Here is a 21,878-nt window from a genome sequence, read left to right as displayed (position 1 = left end):
AAAAAAGCCATTTTTGAGTCGATTATAATTTATGATCACGTCAACATAACACAGTGTCTGCGTTGACTGAAACAAACACTACAAATTGCAATACATTTCCAAATGATGTCACTCTGAGAGTGTGACCTGTGTCACATTGTGTGTGTGTGTGTGTGCGTGTGTGTGTGTGTGATTACATCATGCCTCTCCATATGATCTTGTATGGTCATGTATGGTTTACATGGAGAGCAGTTGTCACTTCATTTCCCGCGAGGGAACTTGTAAGCGACCCACAAATATCAACATGACAGTGACTGTTCAGAGAAGTTCCTCTTTTAACCCTCACAGTCCTCCAGCACTTCCCAATCCTGTTTTCCTTAAACTCGTATTGTCACAGTGAGAATGAAGATCATCACAGAGAATATTGTCATGCCTGTCAGGTAAGAACTGTTATCTATTTTAAATTGAACCTTTTCTTTAATTGAGATGTAATACAATAAAATGATCTATCTATCTATCTATCTATCTATCTATCTATCTATCTATCTATCTATTTATCTCTCTATCTATCTATCTATCTATCTATCTATTTATCTCTCTATCTATCTATCTATCTATCTATCTATCTATCTATTTATCTCTCTATCTATCTATCTATCTATCTATCTATCTATCTATTTATCTATCTATCTATCTATTTATCTATCTATCTATCTATCTATCTATCTATCTATCTATTCCTATAATGGCATAAGGCCTTGACGTTTCTTTATTCTTAAATGTATCCATTATACCATTATAGGCCTACATCATTCATAATTGCAGTATTTTTTCTGTAAAATTAAAAACTGTAATTTAAAAAAATATTCAGGTAAATTTCTCATAGTTTCACATTATTGTTGTGGTTTACAGTGATCAGATGCGTGTGGAAGATGATCTATTGCAGAGTTGATCTGCCTCTGAAATGTTTTCATTTTGTGAAGTTGAGGTTGACGGGGTCTGAGGACACAGAGGGTGTCATATTCTGCACAGATTCAGGCAAATTTGGGATTTGTGAAATTGGGCTATATAAATAAAATTGAGTTGACATTTTGGGAAATCATTTTATTTGCTTTCTTGATGAGAATAACATGAGAAAAAAGTCCATTTGTTGTTTTACAGGGAAGAAACTGCATTGAAATGCTGGGCAGATGGACTGTTGTTTGTCAATAAATAGGCCTAGTTAGCCTACAACACATAACTGAACTTTCTAGTAATTCATACGGTAAACAAATTGAAAAAATTACAAGTTATAGATTTATGGAGGGTTATGAGTCAGACTATTTATTGGCCACTCTCGGCAAGAGAGCAAATACTGTATTTCCCAAAATGTCAAACTTTTCCTCAACTTTGTTCAGGTTGGGTTTTCTCTCCTCAGGAACAGAGCTGGATCTGTCAGACAGACTTTAAAATCTGTCCTGCCTTACCTGTGGGACGTTTACTCTGCACCCGCACCCACCGCCGGCAGAGACGTCCTGTCTCTACTGTCTCTCTGTTTCACGCTCGCCATCGTCACTGGCGGCCTGCTTCACCACTGGCTGTCAAAGACTCTCAAGTACAACCATGAAGCATCCATTCCGACCGCCTGCATCTACAGCGTGGCCGTGTTTTTGGTCTCGTTCCTGTGTCACCCTCTGCGCTGCGTGCTGACCATGACTCTGCCCACCGTCTGCACCAAACAGGGACGCAAACTCCTCATCACCGCTTCTGTCATGATCCTAGTTTTGAACGTCATCCCTAATATTACAGTGAACGTGGGGGCGGTCGCTCGCATCCTGAAGTGCACCGCTGAGGGTTTCACAAAGACTTTGTTAAACATATCCGAACCTCTGAACGAAGCAAAGCGAGACCTTGTTGAGGAAGCCATCAAAGTGAAGAGGGAAGATTTGAGCATTGTCACCAACTTGAGAAAGTTAGATCATTTCACACATGTTGATGTGTCAGAAGTCAAAAGCAGGTTTACTAAGATGATAGGGCAGATAGAGGTCAACTTCTCACAAGCCAGGAACCTGCTAAAAGAATTCAAGCTGATGTCAAACCGGATCCTCGCTGCTATTTTTGTCGCTTTGCTAATCTTTGAATCTGCTCGCTACTTGAAATCTTATCTGGCATCAGTTCAGTTTGATAACGGCTACATCTCCAAAGAGATCCTGCAAAAAGGGGCTCAAGCTGCTAAAAATAAAACTCATCCCACAAGCTGCAAAATAACAAGTCAGGAATGTACTTCCTGTTTCATATCACTGGTTGTGGTAACGTTATATTTCATTGCCATGGCTTTAATTGTAGCTCTGGATCATGTTGTGTATCATATAGTTCAGGCAATTTTGCCTTGGATACTGGATTTTCCACCAACAACTGCCAGCATAAGTGTCAATTACAAGGTAAGACGTTACTGCAGCTCCTATTATTGCATTGCAGTATTTACTTTGTCACTTTTTTATTAACTTCTTTTTAAAATCTCCTGATAGGTTAAGTGGTTCCCCCCTGCCTTTTGTATCATCCCACGATCCTGTTACACACGGGAGCTCACAAACTTCCACAGGGATTACAAGTGGACTTTCAACCCCGAGCCGTCGCTCTGTGATGTGACAACTTCAGCCCCGAACCTGGGAGTCACACTCCTGCTGGGATGTCTCTGGCTGTTGAGCTACTCGCTGGTGTTCCTCGAGGTTTACGCCAGACGGCTGCGCAGGAAAATCTCTGCATCCTTTTTCAGAGAGCAGGAAGAGAGGAGGATGTCTTACTTGATGAAGAAAGTAGAGCTGAAGCAGAATAGAAAAGAGCAAGAAGAGACTCTTGATGTTGAGGTTGTCCGTGGGTGAATGTTCACTGGACAATGCAGTGCTTGTCTAATTTTTCTGATGACGTTTTTAGCCATGATGGCAGCGTGAATGTATGGATAGTGATGTCGGCCTGTCGGTCAATCCTTTTGGTCCAGACTGAAATATTTCAATAACTATTAGATGGATTGTACGGAAGCCCTAAACGAACACGATTCAAACATTTTTTTAATATCATTATCTAAAGATCACGAGTTAATTATGTCGTTAACTTGAGAAAACAAGCTTTGTTATCTCGAGATAACAACATAATTAACTCGTTATCACCAGAAAACAAAAGGTCATTTTCTTTTATGACTTATAATGTTTGGGTCAAACCAGCCAACGGCAAATGCATTCAGACAGCCCAGATCGAGCTGAAAGCATGGATGTATACATCCTGACAGTGATGGACTTGATGGTGAAGTTAGTTGAAAATGTATCTTGTGATCTTGAGACAAAAAAAAAAAGTTTTAATGTCCATTCAGGGCTTCCATAGGATTGCGATGAAATTTTCTAAAGACATATTTTAGTCCCCAGAGGATGAAGCCTATTGACTTTGGCATAAACTGTATAAATAGATGGATGATGCATTTCCACTTCCTCCCACTGTACAAAAGTGAAGCCAAAATATCGGTCACCCCCTTTTTATAGTATCAAATAACTAATTAAAACCAAAGTTATCAGATAAATGAACACATGAACATAGGGCAGCGTGATAAGAACTACCTAAAATGACAGAAACCATCTTCGGGAAAAATGTATTTGACGTGTACTTTGACTTGAACCTAAGTACAGCCTCACAGAGTGTGGCTGTTAACTCTGAGTCTTCTTACCTACAGTACAGTTTTTCCTTCAGGTTTGTAGAACAAAGATAGAGCATCCTGTGTTACGACACCTTTTCCTGTGCAGGCGTTTCACCACTCTGCAGGCGCTCACACTCAAACGTAATGTGGTTTTTATAGATGTACCACCACACCATCTCAATTTGCATCCAGCGTGTTTGTTTAACACCTTGTTTTTTTCACACAAATGCCACAGAGCTCATGTTTTACTGTATATTATACTGTACTGTATGTGCAGTGTTGTTTTTCATCTTGTGTGGTTCAGTATATAACAGTGTTATTCCTTTCCTTTTTTTTTACCCCTCAGCCCCACTAGATGCCACTATGGTACTTTAGACAGACGAGGACAGAGACTAATCCAGTACCTTCTGTCAGGAAATGAGCAGCAATAGATTGGATCTTACAATTTTTTCAATATTTTATTGGCCCGGATGACTTTAACAGATTAAATGAATCTGTTTCATGTCCACATCCAATAATTCGCTGGCCTATTTTAATCAGTGTGCCCTTACTAAAAAAAAAAAAAAATCACTTCCTTTCCTCTGAAAGCGTCTTTGCATTTTATCAGTACACTCGTGCTTAAAACTCCCATGAGCCTTCCGCAGTTTATTTTAAGACACCCTCCTAGAATAATAATAGAATACCTCTTTATCATCTATTTTTAATTCTGACTTTTCGTCCACTTCATGATTATCTCAAAACCCAGTAGCTTGTGTAAAGACGATGCACAGAAATGATAAATAATTTATTTATTTTCTGTTATCATGAATTCTCGCGTCAGTGTGTTGCTTATTAGGCTACAGTATGCGTGTGACACCTCCGGGCTTCTTATTGTTGTTGGAACTGCAGTGAACTGAAAGATGGAGATGAATTATTGTTAAATCTGCAATCCCAACCGACTCTACTGTCTTTCAGACACTGTAGCAGGTTCAGTTTAAGAGCTAGCTGTGAAGCTACAGATATCATATGAAACTAGTAAAAAACTAAGGAATCTATTGGTAACAACCATGTCATGTTAACTCCAAAATTGACCTCTGACCTCAAGATATGTGAATGAAAATGGGTTCTATGGGTACCCACAAGTCTCCCCTTTACAGACATGCCCACTTTATGATAATCACATGCAGTTTGGGGCAAAAACCATGCAGTTTATTGCGTGCAGTATAAAAGTGTTGTTTTTCCTGTTATTTCTGCATGCTAGGGTCCCTTAACAGGCTTTGAATTACATAAATTGGGTATCACGTTAAAGCTGAGACTCTTGTGGATCCAATGAGACCAATTTTATTCATGATGTTGACATGTGATGGCGTTAGTCCCCAAGTAACCATTTCATTGTAGTGAGACCATTTTTTTTTTAATTGACCTCACTTAATAAAATTACCTGTTGTGACCTCTAGCATAATCACAGCCTCATGAAACTTTACAGTCACAAACTATAGACCTAGAGCATTTAGAGGAGGTATGGCTTTCCTAGGTAGATCGACAATAAGGGGTTTTCTGAATAATTTCCGGAACAGAAGAGCTCGCCATCTTATCGCAGAAAAATTAAATTCGTGCATTAACCTAAAAATGTCAAATGTTTTTGTAACCAAATCCCAGCATGGCTTTTTCTATGGTGTTCCTCAAGGTCTTGGTGTCTTAATGTGGTATTTTTAGAGGGATTATTGATCATTTTTATCAATTCACGAATGGTAAAATATCATTAAATTTAGCACCAAATCTCTGTAACAAATGGTATCAACCCAAAAATTGCTGCAAGAAGAGACATAATAGAGCATGCGAATGGCCATCATATACTTCGATCATCATGTCTTTCATAATTTATTTTAAATAATTAATAAATTAATTAATTCATGTTTATTTCTGATTTATGACTAGAACAACTTGACACACAGCGCTGAGCTGCATCTCCAATTAATCTTGAGGTTCCTGCAGCTTTCAGATGATGTACATCACTTTTATGAGACAACTACTGCTGACCTGCTATCTCCCCCTAAAAAAAGACAAAAAACTGGTCTATTGTGTGTCTCAGAGGGTTAAAATGTGAATAAAATGTAGCTCTTATCATCCAATCTTCACGTTTTCTTTCTCTTTTAGTAGATTTAAGGTTGGACAAAATCAACTTTTATACTGTTTGACCAATATCACACTGTATATACTTGGTATCAGCTTGTTCCAGCTCTTCATTGAAGCTACAGTATATAATGTTTACACTGAGTGTAATATTAAAACTATTCTAGATATCTTTCACTTCATATACATTACCCTAAAACTCAGCCTAGTATGTTTGGTACCTCTGGAAACATTGGGATCTCAACTGGAACTTAAAATAAAAAAATGTTTCGATTCACAGCATGGAGACGAGCACACTAGTCATACCATTTATTCAGACACAGTATAGGACTTATGGATGGACTTCTTAGCATGCAGCGGTTCAATCAAACAATTACCTGGACAGAAACTCACGGCAGGATTTTTTTCTCGTCTTCTGTGAAGCTGTTATCTATTCATTAGAGGAAGTCTGGCGGACTGAGCGCTCTGCTCACTGAAAACTCTTTGAAATAATGAAAATGCAAGCATCTGCCATGCATTAGCATTCATACTTTCAGTCCTGTCCACAGTAAGAGCTTTAAAGAGCTTTCCGAGCTCAGAGTGGTTTGTTGGAATCTATTTTCATAGCTCTGAGAAAGATTTTTGTGGATGATCGGTTTTGATGTTACTTAATGTTTTCAGCTAGGAGCAGGTTTTAACAGTATCAGTATCTACCACACAAGCAGAGTGCCAGAGGCTGTGGAAGCATCACAGGAATAACAAAACTCTTAATCTTATGGTGCGTGTTCCTGATACTTTTTGAATTCTACACTCCTGAACCAGAGATTCCAAAAGTGTAAATTTGCCTTTTCAAGGATAATGAAGTGTTAACTAAATTATATCTGCTAGCGGCTAAAAAAAGGTCTACTTAGTAATTAGTGCCATTTCTATTCAATGGCCAATCACTGGGCTGAATTGCAGGCTAGCTCCTCTGCTCTTTCAATAATTACAGGGTTTATGGTCACAGCCTTGGTCATTGACATGATGTGGGGAGGTGGAATTGATTTTTAAGTTGGTGGCTGTACATGGCAGTGTGTTGCAGTGTGGATGTAATGGTGTGTGATGTGAAAGAGAGGGAGGGGTGCACTGGGAAGCATAGGGAGGAAGAGCAGGAGAGAGAGAAAGAGGGAGACGTATGTGGACGAGCGACTCTGGAGAAAGAATACTCATTCATTGTTTCTTGGTTGATGCACCTGAGTGCTGAGTGAGAGCTGTCTTCTGCAAATGATGGTAAGCTGCCAACTTCTCTTAAAAAGATTTGCTATTTATGTATTTACTATCCCAAATTTTTATTTTCCTAGCAACTGTGAATGTTTTAGCAATTTATTTCTGCTTTGTTTCCTTGGTTAAGGGGATGTAAAGGAGGATGGATATGTATTTGATTATTTTTGCTGTAGGGAGGGTAGTCTGACTTTTCTGTAGGGTAATGGGGAACTGTATTTATTTTTTATTCTTTTCTTCTTTTTTTTATGATCAAATAGTCGCACATTATGGCTTTAGTGTGCACAATGGGTCATTAAGGTGCACTTTATCATCCACAGAGGACACCAAGGGCTTAACATTTCCCTTCACAGTCAATCAGCTATAGGAATAATATGTCAGTTATAAAAAAAACAGAATACACATCTTTATAGATGTTAGTGATTAAATGCTATCCCCACCACCACCTTCTCTTTATTCTGCATCATAACAGAAGGTTAAATATAATGATGACCTTTATTAAGATTCCAGTTTGACCTTTTTATTTAGTAGCTCTTTGTTCTGGATTAAAGAGTAGTTGGAATATTCATAATTTTGTTATATTTGCCACAAGGTTGGAAATTGCGGATTCCTGTAATTTCATTAATATATTAAACCTGCAATAACAGATTTTTTTTTGCCACTTGGGGACAGCGGAAACAAGCTGTGAACACAAAAATTATAAACTTTTGAGTTGATCTGGTGAATTTGTTAGCAAACAGTTGCTTATTTACACATTAAGCTGTTACGGAACAACATTGTCATTCATTTGCGCCAAATTCACACCAACAAGCTGCTATGCAATGTCTATGAAAAGCTGCGGCGACCGCTCTTGAGCTCAGCGAGCTGCGGCCAAAATAAAAGTGCGGCCAAAATAAAAGTTGGGAAAAGTTTCATTTTTAACGGCGAAGTGCGTCCACAGACAATCTGCATCCAATCAATAAACAGATCCTGTGACTCCTGTAACATGTTGACCTATTGTTACAAAGAATTTCTTCTTGCTTGAAACCCATGAACACCTCCTGGCCGCAGAAAAATGCAGACTGGTGTGAATTTGACATTAAAGTCGTGTTTCTGTCCACCTGATGAATTAAGTCCAATATTCACTGTCTCTTAGCTCTGTTTTTGGTCTCTACCATCTCTGGAGGGAATATCTGTCTCTTTAGCTGCTAAATGCTCCACTAAGCTATATGTTTACCAGCTAGTTGCTGGTAGTGTAGCCTAAAATATGTTTTTAGAGTTTTTTTTGCTGTCCCTATTTACTGTTTCTCCCTGTGTCTGTCTTAAGGATTCTTGTTTTGTGCCTCTGGAGATCAACTGAAGACAATGGAGAACAACACAACCATCTTTCAGGATGTCACTCAGGTTATGAATCTGACAGAAATACCTCTGAACCCTGTTGAAGAGCAGGTCATAACAATATTTTTGACAATGCTCATCTGTGTAGTTGGGATTGCTGGGAACATCATGGTAGTGCTGGTGGTACTGCGTACCAAGCACATGGTGACCCCGACTAACTGCTACCTCGTCAGTCTGGCTGTCGCAGACCTCATCGTTCTCCTGGCTGCAGGGCTGCCTAATATCTCTGACGTTATATCCTTCTGGATATACGGATACACGGGATGCTTGTGTATAACCTATCTTCAGTACCTGGGCATCAACGTTTCATCCTGCTCCATCACAGCCTTCACCATCGAGCGATACATCGCTATTTGTCACTCCATAAAGGCACAATTCATATGCACCGTTTCCAGGGCCAAGAGGATCATAGCTGCCGTCTGGATCTTCACCTCGCTCTACTGCATTATGTGGTTCTTCTTAGTGGACACAGATGAAACCGTCTACACCAATGGAGTGGTCGTCACTTGTGGCTACCGCGTCTCCAGGAGCTTCTACATGCCGATCTATTTCCTGGACTTCACTTTGTTCTATGTGATACCCCTCATCGTGGCCACTGTGCTGTACGGGCTCATCGCCAGGATTTTGTTCATGAGCCCTCTACCCTCGCATCTGAACGATAGAGCCGGAGGAGGGTCGGTTCACCAGGGTCGCTCCAGCAGCACCAACAAGCCAAACAAGGGTGCAGTCTTCGCAAGGAAACAGGTGAAACAGAATTTAGAGAACCTTTATAAGAAAGTATTGAAATCTTATCAATAATTTCTGATTAAGTCTCTGTTTTAGCCAGACATCAATGTAAATGTGGTAGATGTGAAAAATATCATTTGGGTCAGGATTTCCCAAATCTTGATTGTTTTCTCAAGTGTATAAATTTTCATCATGGTCAAAATTGAACAACTATTGGATGGTCTGTACAGACATTCATGGTTCTCAGAGGATGAATCCCACTGACTTTGGTGATCCCTTGACATTTCCTCTAGCGCCACCATGAGGTCGACATTTGTGGTTTTGAGTGAAATGTCTCGACAATTATTAGATGGATTACCATGAAATTTGGTTCAGACATTCATGGCCAGGATGAACTGTAATAACTTTGGTGATCCTCTGACTTTTCATCTAGCACCATCATGACGTCCAATACTTTGGTTTACAACCAAATACCTGCAAAACTAAAGATATTCTCATCAGGTGCATCCGTATTTTAGGTTCAGTGCTAACTAGCAAAAAAAACCGCTAAACTAAGACGGTGAACATGGTAAACATTATACCTCACCACAGTCACTCCTGGCACACTTTCTCGGTGCGTTTACTGTTGCCGCTGATGGGTTTAAATTGTAGTAAATGGAACGCCCTGTGTGTTTCATACTGACACTCAAGGGTGCCTTGTGCGTCGGTAGCATACACTGACTGCCGCGACAAAGCCCTCGGTATTTGGCGCCCTGGGAATGAACTCTTCTTAATTATTGCCACATATTTACATCTGTCTTGTTCCTTGTTTCCTTGCTCCTCTGCCTCTTTCTCTGCATCAACAGATAACAAAGATGTTGGCTGTGGTGGTCGTCCTGTTCGCCTTGCTCTGGATGCCCTACCGAACACTGGTGGTGGTCAACTCCTTCATCGACCCGCCTTACCACAACACCTGGTTCCTGCTCTTCTGCCGTATGTGCATCTACACCAACAGTGCCATCAACCCCATCATTTACAACCTCATGTCTCAGAAGTTTCGCGTAGCGTTCAAAAAGCTCTGCAAGTGCAACTGGCGGCACAAGGAGAAGGCGGCAGAGTACAATGTGCCGATGTATTACAGCGTGATGAAGGATTCGTCCCATGAGAGCAACGAGTTGGTCACGGAGCAGGAGGAAGTGAGTCAAGCCAACAAGAGGGGCACTGAAACGGATGATGAAGCAAGCACTTTCAGCATTTCTTAATGATGAGTTTGCTGGCTTCATTAGGATTAGGAAATGATTTGTGAAAATATTACATTTTAATGTTGAGATTGCTGTTATTTCCACCTGTTATAAAAGAAATATTTATTGCTTCTGAGGTCTGTAGATATTGTTCTTGTTTGCAGTGACACGTGTAATTTTTGTTGTAGTAGTTGTGGTACTTTTGCACTAGTATTGTGTTGTAAACACAGTATGTGAGACCAGGCTTTAGTGAACTTCACACTGCTTAGTGGGACATAATGTGCGTCATCATGTGCGTGACCATTACACAAAAAATGTGGTTCTTTGAAACGTTTTGGAAATATTGTACTCACCATTTTAGTGCACATAAAAAAAAGGTTTTAAAAAAAATAATGGGTAAAGATGGACATTTTATGTGACATGGGACACGAATGCTGTGGGCGCATGATTTGAATTTTGCCTTGAGACAATGTCAGTTATGTTAACTAGTTTTGACTAGTAGCGGTACACATTATGTGCAACACTGAACTAATCAAATTATCAGCATAATGTGTCTCTTGATAACAGCACTTGTGCTTTTCGTGGTTACACTCTAAGGCTGGAGTGTACTCAGATACCACACTCTTCAACAGCACTGATGAATACTCAGTATAGATTTTTCTTTTTCATATTTATACATTTAACCTATTTCAACACGACAAAATTAACAGAACAGACAACAACAACAACAGAGAGAGAGAGTTTTAACTGTGCTGTATGTTTCTGACTGTGACCATTTGTGCATCATATCACATACCTACATCTACCAAATTATTTTTGTAGGTTATTTAATCAAAAAAGTTTAATTGATGAACGTCATTAAGGCAGAGCTGAAGAACCATATTTCTATGAATAAATAATTAAAATATTAATCAGAATATAAATGGCCATAATATTTTTTAACCACGCTAGCAGCACAACTTGAAATACTGGAAATACTTCACTAACTGTTGGATTGTAGGACTGATATTCATGGTTCCCAGATGATTAATCCTGATTTTGGTATCCTGGTAATCTGACTTTTCCTGTAGCGCCACCATGAGGTTGACATTTGTGTTTTTTGAGTGAAATGTAATGAAGGTAAAAATGAAATGTCTCAACAACTATTGGCTGGATTGCCATCAAATTTGGTTCAGACATTCATGTTCCTCTCTTGATGAATTGGAATCACTGTCCCACCGTCTTGCTGAAGGAAACGTGTAATTATGAGAGTTTATTGTGAGTTTATTTTCTGCAATAATCCAAAACCCAATGGGAAAATCCCATTGGCTTTTTGACGAAGGAACCAGTGCGATGCTAACTTCCTGGTTGGCCTACAAAAATACGTCATCACTGGAGCAGTCTATTGAGAGCTTTAGGATGATATGGTTTTAATTTGGATGTATGGCCATGCTCCACCTGGACATGTGTTTTCACATGTAACCTGATAAGATGTGCTCTCAGTCCTGTGTGGGCGTGTACAGACTGAGCTTGATTGGCATGTCCTTCACTCTTCCGTTTGCTACATGTGTTATGATAGGAATGAGGACGTTGTTTGGCGATATTGTGTAATAGACCCAATTTATACAGCAGATATTTTGACTTGCGAAAGCAGGAAAAGCACAGGTGGAATTAATAACATTAATGACGGCTGCATGCCATTTAGGTGAGCCAGCTCTGGTAATGTGCATGCTCACAAACTGACATAGCTTGCTCGGACACTGCATGGACATGCATTGTTAATGTGATTATTTACACCTGTAGGCTACTTTTCCTGCCTTTGACAAGCCAAAATGTCTGCTGTGAAAATGGTCTATTCCCAGAATAGCTCCATCTAATTTCACTGGAGGTGTAATTAGCCAGAGTAATTGAGAACACCTGTATGGGTATGCAGTGCTTTTAGTGTTAATGGTGCCTTCAATGGGGTCGTGTTTGCTGTGGTAGTGTTTACTTAGACTCTTGTCGTATTCACTCCCTCGTAAGTGGAAAGTTTCTGAAAGTGTTCACGAGTTGTAACGTGTTTGTTGATGTCAGAAATGGCGGAGGCCATGGAAGTTATTTTTTCCGGTGCATTATAAGTGAATTTTATAATAGGTCTGAGGAAAACGTTGATATTCCCAACGGCCTCATCTTTTTCCTCTGTCATTACTTTGCATTTCCTGCATTATGTTACCCACTAACTTGCTAAATTGTTAGTCTCTGTGGCTTCTAGACGCCGACAGTAACATTAATATTGCCGTTGCTTAGCAGCAGTGTTCATCAAGAGTTTCATTTCAAGGCACCAAAAGTCTTTAAGTCTCAGTAGCAAGAATTTTTTTCTTCATATACTAACTAAACTCCTATTTTAGTCATTGAAATTGAAAAACGAAATAAAGACAATCCCTCGGCCCATCCACTGAGATTATTTCTGATTCCAGAGGAACTGTGCATTTTTTTGGAAAAGTTTGTATCATTAGATTTCCAGTCTGCCTTTCTGGGAGACAGGAGGTAGCCTAGTAACCATGGATGGCTCTGATTAACAAATCAGTTCCAATTAAACACATCGGCCAAGTCCGAGAATGAAAATGAAGCTGTCTTTAAAGTTGTCTTTTTGACGTGGAACAAATCTGACAGCGAGTGCATTATGGGAAAAATGTTGTGATGTTAATTGTTGCCAACAAGTTAGCTGTCTCTGTCGTTGTATTGCTGTCGTTTTCATCATCGCTGCATGTCTCTGCATCTCAACACAGCCAACTCTCCAGACCCATGTATAAATCCCTTTCACCCTCTCTTTAATATATGTATCTATTCTGTATATTGTTTGGTCTTGTGTTTTTAACATGTTTTGTAAAGAGCCTTTGTAGTTTCATGTGGATTAACGAATCCTTTTACAACCCTAATAAATGTATACATTCTCTTTATTCATGAGCGTTGTGTGTGCCGAATTAAAATCAATATTGACGGTATCCATGCAGTATTTCCTTTAGAAAATGTAGATTTACATAAACTGAATTGGAACTAGCTCTAGCACTCCTGAATCGAGGATAACAGATGGATTTCAAGGACACACTTGTACTTCTCTTTTGTTTTGATTTGCATTTATTAGGGTGTTTGAACACATCACACCTTTGTTTGCTTGTTTGTCCATTTTCCTGTTGCAGCTCTAAACTATAAAAAGTATACTCATTAAGACCTTTTGGCACCTGTAGAGTGAGGTTACCGTGTTTTCTAACACGGGAGCCATGTTTTCTGTCACGTTGAGAGTATTCTATGAAGCATTTAAGTCCCTCTGGATATTGTGCAGGCTGTATTGTGCTGATAAATTCCATATAAGGAGTTTTTTATGATGAAAGAGAGGCCACAAAGGTTTGGAGGAAGAAAGACTATAGGGAAGGCAGAAATACACAGAGACCTACAGCAAAAATGTTGCTTTGAGTGGCTCCAGCAGCCACTTATGCATTTTTTCTTTTCAGCTCTTAGATGTGACAACATACTGTAGATTAATAATATATTGTGTTTTTGGGGTCTTGTTTTGTTTGGTTGTATGTCAGATAGAAGAACCAAAGGCCTGTTTGTGCTTGCTGACTATTATTCTTTACTGATTTCTATGTCAGTCCTACATTTTGTCCAAAATTCAATATCTTTTCTGCAGACTTACATCAGAAAACTTCCTGGAAACTTAACTTTTTCCAGGCATTTAAAGTCACACCTTCCTTTGCTTGGTGCATCAGTTTTGGCAGAAACCCAAACTCAAATGTCCAGACGGACACTAAAGATGTGATAATGCCGGCCACTTTTCTGCAGAGATACGACTTCTTTTAAAGCAACAACTTTGACAGATAGTGAAAGGTTGTCCCATTTAGTCATGTTGTTTGACAGGCAGCTCTGCTTGGTAATGGCACTTCTAAACAGGGACTTGTCAGATCGTAGATTTATTCCGTCTCCTGCAGAAAATAACCAGCAAGGTGATGTCTGACGGTGTTCCCCTTCATGCCACAATAATAATTCAACGATTCATAAACAGTTCAGAGTGACAATCAAAGATTTTTTGGGGGGTTATTTTCCCCAAAGCTTGCAGTGAAAAGACTTTCCAGCACAAACAGCAGGGAATCAGATATCTGAAATCATGTTTTTTTTTCTAATTACTGCTGAACGTGTATCACAGATGAATCTTAAAAAGCAGCTATTTCACACTGAGCTTTATTTAAAGATCATGAATAAATCATACGATGAGTAACAGCTAATGTATTTTAATCCTGTTTTGTTAATAGAGAACAAAAAGAGCAGTTCTTCTGTGAGAATGAATCATTTATCCGCTGCATCTGCGAGAGCTCCTGTCTTATTAGTATCAACACAATCAAAGGGAAGCCAGAGTCTTTGAGTTGTTTCAGGAAGCCCATTACGCAGCATGCAGAGACTTTATTGTTTCTTGTCCATTAATCCTCACGTGTTTGAATGAATCGGTCTAATCTAAAGGCTCCTTCACTGAAACTACGTAATGCAGGGAGCACGACTTTGTTAAAATGAAGGGAAGCAGTTGATTTTTTTTTAGCATATCTAATATCTTTCCTGTACTCTCAAAGCAAAAGTTAATGTAGAAGTAGGTGTTAATCTGTTGAATATGCGTAATTAGTGTAATTAACATTTTTTATTATTTATTGGGTTTTTTTGTTTTTTTTTACTGAATATTCCTTTAAAATGTGAAAAGCCGGAGTGAGCTTGGTCTCATTCTTTGTCTGATAGTTACAAAAATATCATATATGACCCCCCCAAAACACGTATAAACATTTGACAACTAATGACAATTTACATTTTATTAATACAATTCAATACTGGGATATAAAAAAAAACTAAATCACGACAAGAAAGAGTGTTTACCAGGGCTTCAGCGTAATATGTTAGCAGTTAATGGTCAGTTGTGGTGTAGATGTTGTTTACAGCAGTGGTTCTCACCCTGCGGGTCAGGAACCCTCCGGAGATCTAAAGATAAATCTGAGAGGTCACGAAAGCACACAACATATATTTCTGCTATGTGATGAGGGATTGCAAGTATACAAGCCACAATCGTTGGGAACCACTAGCTTGAATCTGTGTATATATACACTGTTAGCCTTTGCTGTAATATTTACAGTTAAATATAACAAAATGACCAATAAACCTACCATACAACATCTTTACAGTTAGCTACTGTAATTTGCATATTTGCATTATGGGTATAGTGCAAATGTTATATGTCATTTACAGTAACTTACTGTATTTTCTGAAATTGCGTTACACATTAGCGGTAGCGTTACTGTATTTATGACCAAAATGTGGTGGCCATATAAGGATTTGATTTGATTTGAATAGTTCATCATGGGCTGTTTATGTAGGCCTATTTCTTATGTGTATTTGTTTTCTCCAGTTCAGTGGTTTTAATAATTAATTACATTTTAAATATCTTTGACAAATGACAAATCTGAATTTACTTTAAAATAGTAAGTGATGAAGTGAAGAGTCATGAAACAATTTGATCATTATTAGGTGAAAAAATCGTTTTCCTTTTCCAATATGGCAATAAAATGCAGACATATTTAGTCTGCCAGTGCTCTTTGTTCCCAATAATTTTCATCTTTTAGACAAATATGACCATTTGAAAATTGATAACAAATACACAAGGGAACCTGGTGACCTTTTGACCTTTGTGCAGGATTTCGGGGACCTTGACATGTAGCCAGGTCCACCAAATTTGGTTTCTGGGTGTGGGTGTGCTCTGCGGGCTGATGACCGCATGCCAGTGTCCACGCTGGTATTCCCCTCAGCGGCCTGCAGATGGGGAGTCTCTCTCGTCATCCAGGTGGTCATTGGACAGTTTCACAGCCTTATCCAGTGTGGGTGCCTCTCAGTGCTGTACTGGCTGCCAGCATCTTTACTGCTCTCTTCACACTTCAGTGGCAGAAACTGTTCATCCACACGTCTGTGTCTGGAGCCACAACTGTGATGCTGTGTGTGGATTACCTGGTGGAGACGTTTACGCTGCCAGATCAGGTGTATGATATGTTTTGTGAAGTCGCCCCGCGTCCACTCTGCTGGCTTAACTGGGCGATCATGGTCTGTCTGATAGGTGTGTTGGTGCAATGGAGGTTTACTGCCAAAGGAGTGGGCTATCACACACGTAAAGGGGAGTTAAATTCAACCTGCACTTACTGATCCATTCAAGCTCAGGCTGTTTTTGTGTTAAATAAGTTCAAAACCTCCTACTGTGATGTCAAATACTCATGATTTCCTTTATTTTTTACTACCCTTTAGATGCTTTCCAGTCAAGGAGAAGACCTCAGCCACACTGTCAACGCAGGCCTTCACTGCTGAAACGCTACGCTGGTGACATCCTGGCGCTGGTCAGTGGCTGAGACTAAAATGAATCATTCAGCTTTCACTTCTTCAGAGGCCAAGCCCAGCCCTGACAATTAATGTTCTCAATTCCTCATCATGTAAAATGACAGTAGATGGTCAGTACAATAACAATGTGTCTTTCTCCTGTCTGCATTTCAGAGTTATCTCCAGCACCTCCAGGAACGCCAGACGGGAACCAGCAGCATCAGCACCATTACACTTACTCTAATTGACTCTGAGACGGCCTCCATGGTGCCTCTGACTGCCACCTCCCCTCATTCTTTACAGTCTGAAGGAACACGGGATCAAATAGCTGTAACCTGCATATACTGTATGTGAGGAATCCATTACCCTGTGCTGATAATTAAACATTCCTTTGAAATGTTTACTTGAGCGGAAACACAACCTCTTCGACTGCCTGGATCCACTTAATCAGATCAATGTGCACTGATTTGAGATGCTCAGAGATCATCGCCTGATGACAACACAACATACACAGTCATCAGACTCGTGATCATCACTTCCTTTGAACAGTTTATCTCACAGGCACTTTGTGTTTCACAGTTGAGTTGTTTTCTTTCATAGGATGACATGATAATTCTTTAGTCTCCAAATACTATGAACCATGTGTCTAGATTAGATTGGGTTCTAATTCTTTGGAAGTTGAAATTCAAAGGTTATAAACAATGATATCATACCAAAATATGCAATTAAATTGAAGATATACATCAGAAAAATGGGGAATGTTGGACAATAAATAAAAAGAACACTGTTTTGACAGGAATAGGACAGCTTGATTTTAGCCTAGTCTGTTTCTGGAATGTCTTGACAACCTGCAGTAGGCAGTATATTTTTGGCATCATTCGGCAAAAATTCCTCAATAACATTTCAGCATATTGTTATTCAAGTGTTCTGAGAGAAAACTAGACTTCTGCACCTCCACATGGCTCTGTTTTCAGGCTTTAAAAAATCTTTGCGAGTGATTGACAGTGTGCTCTCATAAACAGCAGATGGACAGCAGATCCCAGATCAGCTCTGACTGCTTGTTTTCCTCCAGTCTGTGAAATCTTGCAGATGCCGTTAGGAGCGCTGGAGGACACCGGCGGACACAGAGGCACATGATTTTTTTCAGGTTACCTGTTTCATGTACTACTATCGGGATATAGCGACCTTTTTATAAAAATAACTTTTTTTAATCATATTTGCTCCAATCTCGCCTAGTGCTGCTTTAAATAAATGTCTGTTAAAGCAAAACTAGCAATAGCCTAATTAAAGGCTCTCTATGTGATATTCAGAGCATTAATAAAGCAGCAAACCACAATTTTGCTATGTAAAGATATGTAAAGATATAGAGGAGTAATGTCTACCTGAGCAGAGAATGAAGTCACTCTCCCTCTGTGTGTGCTGTAATAGGAGCTTCTCTGTGCTTTGTTATCATAGCCGGGTCAGCCGCGTATGTTTTTAGTGCAAGTTCGTGCATGTGAGTGTGCCCCACTGCCGCCACTCTGCACTGCTCTCATACAGCGGTTACAGCTAATAACACCGTCTCGACCGAAGGCGCCGTTGCGGAAGGGTAGCACCCAACACTCTTACCTCTTTCAGCACTGTTGCTGTTGTTTTCATTGTTAGCGCTGTTAGCACCGTTAGCTGCGAGCCGCCGGCTCAGCTGTCACCATGTTAAGGACCGTGCAGACACAACAGAAATGCTCTCAATCTCGCATTGAGCACCTTTAAATGGCAATTATAGGATAATGGTAAATGCTAAAAAGAAAAAAACATTGTGCAAAAGTAGAGACGAGTCAGTTACTCTGCTATAGCCATCTATAGTTTGCTAACAATGGCTAGCATCAGCCGTCACTGGTCATGCCAGACCAAGTACAGCAGTAGTAGCAAAACCATTGAGTGTACTGAGCTGATCAATGGTGCATTTTGTTGTTTGTGAATTAATCTTTTCATTTTCTAAGATTGAGAAAGGGTTATTTCATCTTTTACAAAATCTTGCTTTAAGCTACAAGCATTATTTAAAGGCCCTGCACACCCACACGTGTTTTCACTTATTCTGGCTCAGGTTTAATGGTCGAGAATATAACTAGTATCCACATATTCACGCTTGATTATATCGTCTTCTTCTTCAAATGCCAATGATACAATCTCCTATGGTACCTCTAATAGTCTGACTGATTATTCTCTGCATAAGTAATGTTGTTAAATATGTAAATTCTGAAAACGACAATGATTAACATATTTTAAGAATTTATGTTAATTTTAGATCTGACAGCTGTGAAAGCTTTAGGAGGATATTTTAGGACAACCATTCACGCTCACATTCACACCTACGGGACATTTAGAGTCAACAGTTAACCTGCATGTCTTTGGACTGTGGGAGTAAACCGGAGAACCAGGAGAAAACCCACGCCAACATGGAGAGAACATGCAAACTCCACACAGAAGGGCCCCAAGATTGAATCTGCAGCCCTCTTGCTGTGAGGCGACAGTGCTAACCACCGTGCCACCCATAGAATACTATATCTTATGAATTACATACTGTAGATGCCTTATTAGTTTTGTTAATAGCTACTTTTTAAATAATAATATAAACAAGAACAAATCATCACATCACGCAAACATTAATTCCGTTCTTGATTTCATGCAGACTTTGTCTCCAAAAAAATAATAATAATTCTTTAAATTCCTCACACAAGTGATGCAGGCTTCACATAAATGAGCTGTTCTTATATTGACTCTTTGTGCAGGATCAGTTTTGTGTTGAATCCCCGGTGGCCTCTGGTGGCTCAGTCGTCACACTGCATCCAGTGTGTGGCGGTTCTCAACTGCTCGCTGGTGCTGGTTTACAATGACATAATGTTACACCATAAGCTACTTGGTCATATCAGACCATGTAAAGTTGTAGTGGCATTAGGTCTGATGATCATACTGATCTGGACAAGGATGCTTTTCATTGATTATAGATCAAACTTCTTTGTTGCATAAAGACCACTGGGATATTTCTTTGTTCAGAAGTCTCATTTAAACACCCAAGAATGAGATGCACTTGGTATTTTACAGTAGCCTGTAAAGCAGATAAGCTAAACTCTTATTCATACAGACACTTGGCTGGTATAAAACTGTAAGTCTCCTTCTATAAAGCTTATGAGCAGAGCCATACATGTGTTTTCAGCAGAGCTTGAAAGACCTCACATCCAGTCAAGGGTTGAATTATGGCACAAACACAACAGCAAATGTCAAGGGGGGAAGGAGCAGATTAATGATGACAGCAGAGATCGTCATAACTGCAGGGACACCGAGCCGCACTAAGGCTGACAGAGCCGCTGAAATGGAGCTGTCTGGAAGAATTACGTTCTTCTTGTGAGAAGCGTAATAAAGACACCACCAGCTTGTATCCCTTTCATCAGTCACATACATCTATTGTCTGCTTCAGTGGATCAAAGGCGAGTCGTGCGTTTTAAAAGTTGAGATTCAGTAAAAACTGACAAAAGTACTTTGTGAGAAATGGTGGAGGAGTTATTTGATTTATTTTTAGACACGCTAGCAGCTCTATATGGAAATGTTGGTCAGTCGGTCCACCGCTTTGGTTCAGACTGAAATATTTCATCAACTGTTACATTGATTACTATTACCATTTTGTACAGATATTTATGCCCCCCGGACAATGAATTCTGCTGACTTTGGTGAACATCTGGCCTTTCCTCTGGCGCCACCATGAGGTTGACATTTGTGATTTTGAGTGAAATGAAATTTGGTTATTTGGCTAAACTTTCCATGTAGCACCTTCATCAGATAAAAATGTTTAATTTGTCCAATACTTCAGTTTATGACCAAATACCTGTAAAGCTAATGACATTCCCATCAGCCTCAGCTGTTCTTTGTGTTTATTGATAATTAGCAAATATTACCTTGGCAACACGCTATTCTAGGATGGGGAACATGTTAAACATTATACCTGCTAAACAGCATATTAGCATTGTCATGTGAGGATGTTAGCATGCTGATGTGAACGTTTAGCTTACAGCTGTGCCACACAGAGCGGCTAGTGTGGCTGTAGACTCTTGTTTGCAAATCACAATGATAACTATTAGGGCTGTCAATTGATTAAAATTTTTAATCTCGATTAACTCATGATTGTCCAATGTTAATCATGATTAATCCCAAATTAATTGCACATTAATCATTTTTAAAGTTCAAATGTACCTTAAAGGGAGATTTGTCAAGTATTTAATATTCTTATCAACATGGGAGTGAGCAATTATGCTGATTTATGCAAATGTATGTTTATATTTATTAATCAATTAACAACACAAAACAATGACAAATATTGTCCAGAAACCCTCACAGGTACTGCATTTAGCATAAAAAATATGCTCAAATCATAACATGGTAAACTGAAGCCCAACAGGCAACAACAGCTGTCAGTGTGTCAGTGTGCTGACTTGACTATGACTTGCCCCAAACTGCATGTGATTATCATAAAGTGGGCATGTCTGTAGAGGGGAGACTCGTCGGTACCCACTGAACCCATTTTCGTTCACATATCTTGAGGTCAGAGGTCAAGGGACCCCTTTGAAAATGGCCATGCCAGTTATTCCTCGCCAAAATTTTGTGTAAGTTTGGAGTGTTATTTTGGCTCGCTAGTACCTAAAAATCATAAGTTGCGTCAATGCATTAAAGAAATTAATGGCGTTAAAACAAATTTGTGTTAACGAGTTGTCGCATAAATAAAATAGCTTATCTTATCACATTTCTCTATTTATCAGAAACAAAAACAAAACCATTTAGGGGCTGAGAGTGTAGTAGAGAAAAACCCTCCCCTGCAGGGACACATAAAGGCATTTACAACACAGTATCGATGCTCCCTGCTATATGAAAACGTATGGTTGATCGATTCATGAAACGTCTCTGTGTGCGATTCTTTATGACATTTTTGATTGCAGAGCAGAAAGTATTGATCACAACTGACCATTTCAGGTCTGTACATTAAATGTGCTTTTCACTTGAGTGGCTTAAAGAACCATTAAAGCAGGGAGGTTTTATTGTTCCGGTCAGAGAGAATAAATAAAAGTTGGATGATTTACATGTCGCAGCCCAAATTCCTGGCATCTAACTGCATGTGCTGAGATGACACACATGCAATGTGTTATAGAAAGTAAATAAGTCAATCAGCTGCCTGTTTATGG

The 21,878-nt window shown here is 39.4% G+C and overlaps 2 protein-coding genes and 1 pseudogene across 2 annotated transcripts; all 3 read left to right on the top strand.

Moving 5' to 3' along the window:
• The first annotated feature begins 381 nt into the window (after positions 1–381).
• Positions 382–3,307, top strand: LOC119489350 (osteoclast stimulatory transmembrane protein). The gene is made up of 3 exons (XM_037771659.1): positions 382–419; positions 1,397–2,399; positions 2,487–3,307. Exons 1-3 carry the CDS (start codon positions 382–384, stop codon positions 2,838–2,840), a joined length of 1,395 nt encoding a protein of 464 aa, XP_037627587.1. The 3' UTR covers positions 2,841–3,307.
• A 5,003-nt stretch (positions 3,308–8,310) lies between these two features.
• Positions 8,311–10,448, top strand: LOC119489351 (thyrotropin-releasing hormone receptor). Its single transcript, XM_037771660.1, has 2 exons — positions 8,311–9,115; positions 9,943–10,448. Exons 1-2 carry the CDS (start codon positions 8,339–8,341, stop codon positions 10,336–10,338), a joined length of 1,173 nt encoding a protein of 390 aa, XP_037627588.1. The 5' UTR covers positions 8,311–8,338; the 3' UTR covers positions 10,339–10,448.
• A 5,350-nt stretch (positions 10,449–15,798) lies between these two features.
• Positions 15,799–17,025, top strand: LOC119490620 (annotated as a pseudogene).
• Positions 17,026–21,878: the final 4,853 nt, after the last annotated feature.

This window comes from Sebastes umbrosus, chromosome 6 (genome assembly GCF_015220745.1).
Source record: "Sebastes umbrosus isolate fSebUmb1 chromosome 6, fSebUmb1.pri, whole genome shotgun sequence".
NCBI lineage: Eukaryota > Metazoa > Chordata > Actinopteri > Perciformes > Sebastidae > Sebastes > Sebastes umbrosus.
This window is presented reverse-complemented; position numbering and strand designations above follow the sequence as displayed.

What these genes read in the sequence shown, in the direction of transcription:
- LOC119489350 (XM_037771659.1), top strand. Translation starts at nt 382, where the DNA reads ATGAAGATCATCACAGAGAATATTGTCATGCCTGTCAG. An exon ending in AATATTGTCATGCCTGTCAG is followed by an intron (nt 420 to 1,396) that starts GTAAGAACTGTT and finishes TTCTCTCCTCAG; the next exon opens with GAACAGAGCTGGATCTGTCA. An exon ending in GCATAAGTGTCAATTACAAG is followed by an intron (nt 2,400 to 2,486) that starts GTAAGACGTTAC and finishes ATCTCCTGATAG; the next exon opens with GTTAAGTGGTTCCCCCCTGC.
- LOC119489351 (XM_037771660.1), top strand. Translation starts at nt 8,339, where the DNA reads ATGGAGAACAACACAACCATCTTTCAGGATGTCACTCAGGTTATGAAT. An exon ending in CAGTCTTCGCAAGGAAACAG is followed by an intron (nt 9,116 to 9,942) that starts GTGAAACAGAAT and finishes CTGCATCAACAG; the next exon opens with ATAACAAAGATGTTGGCTGT.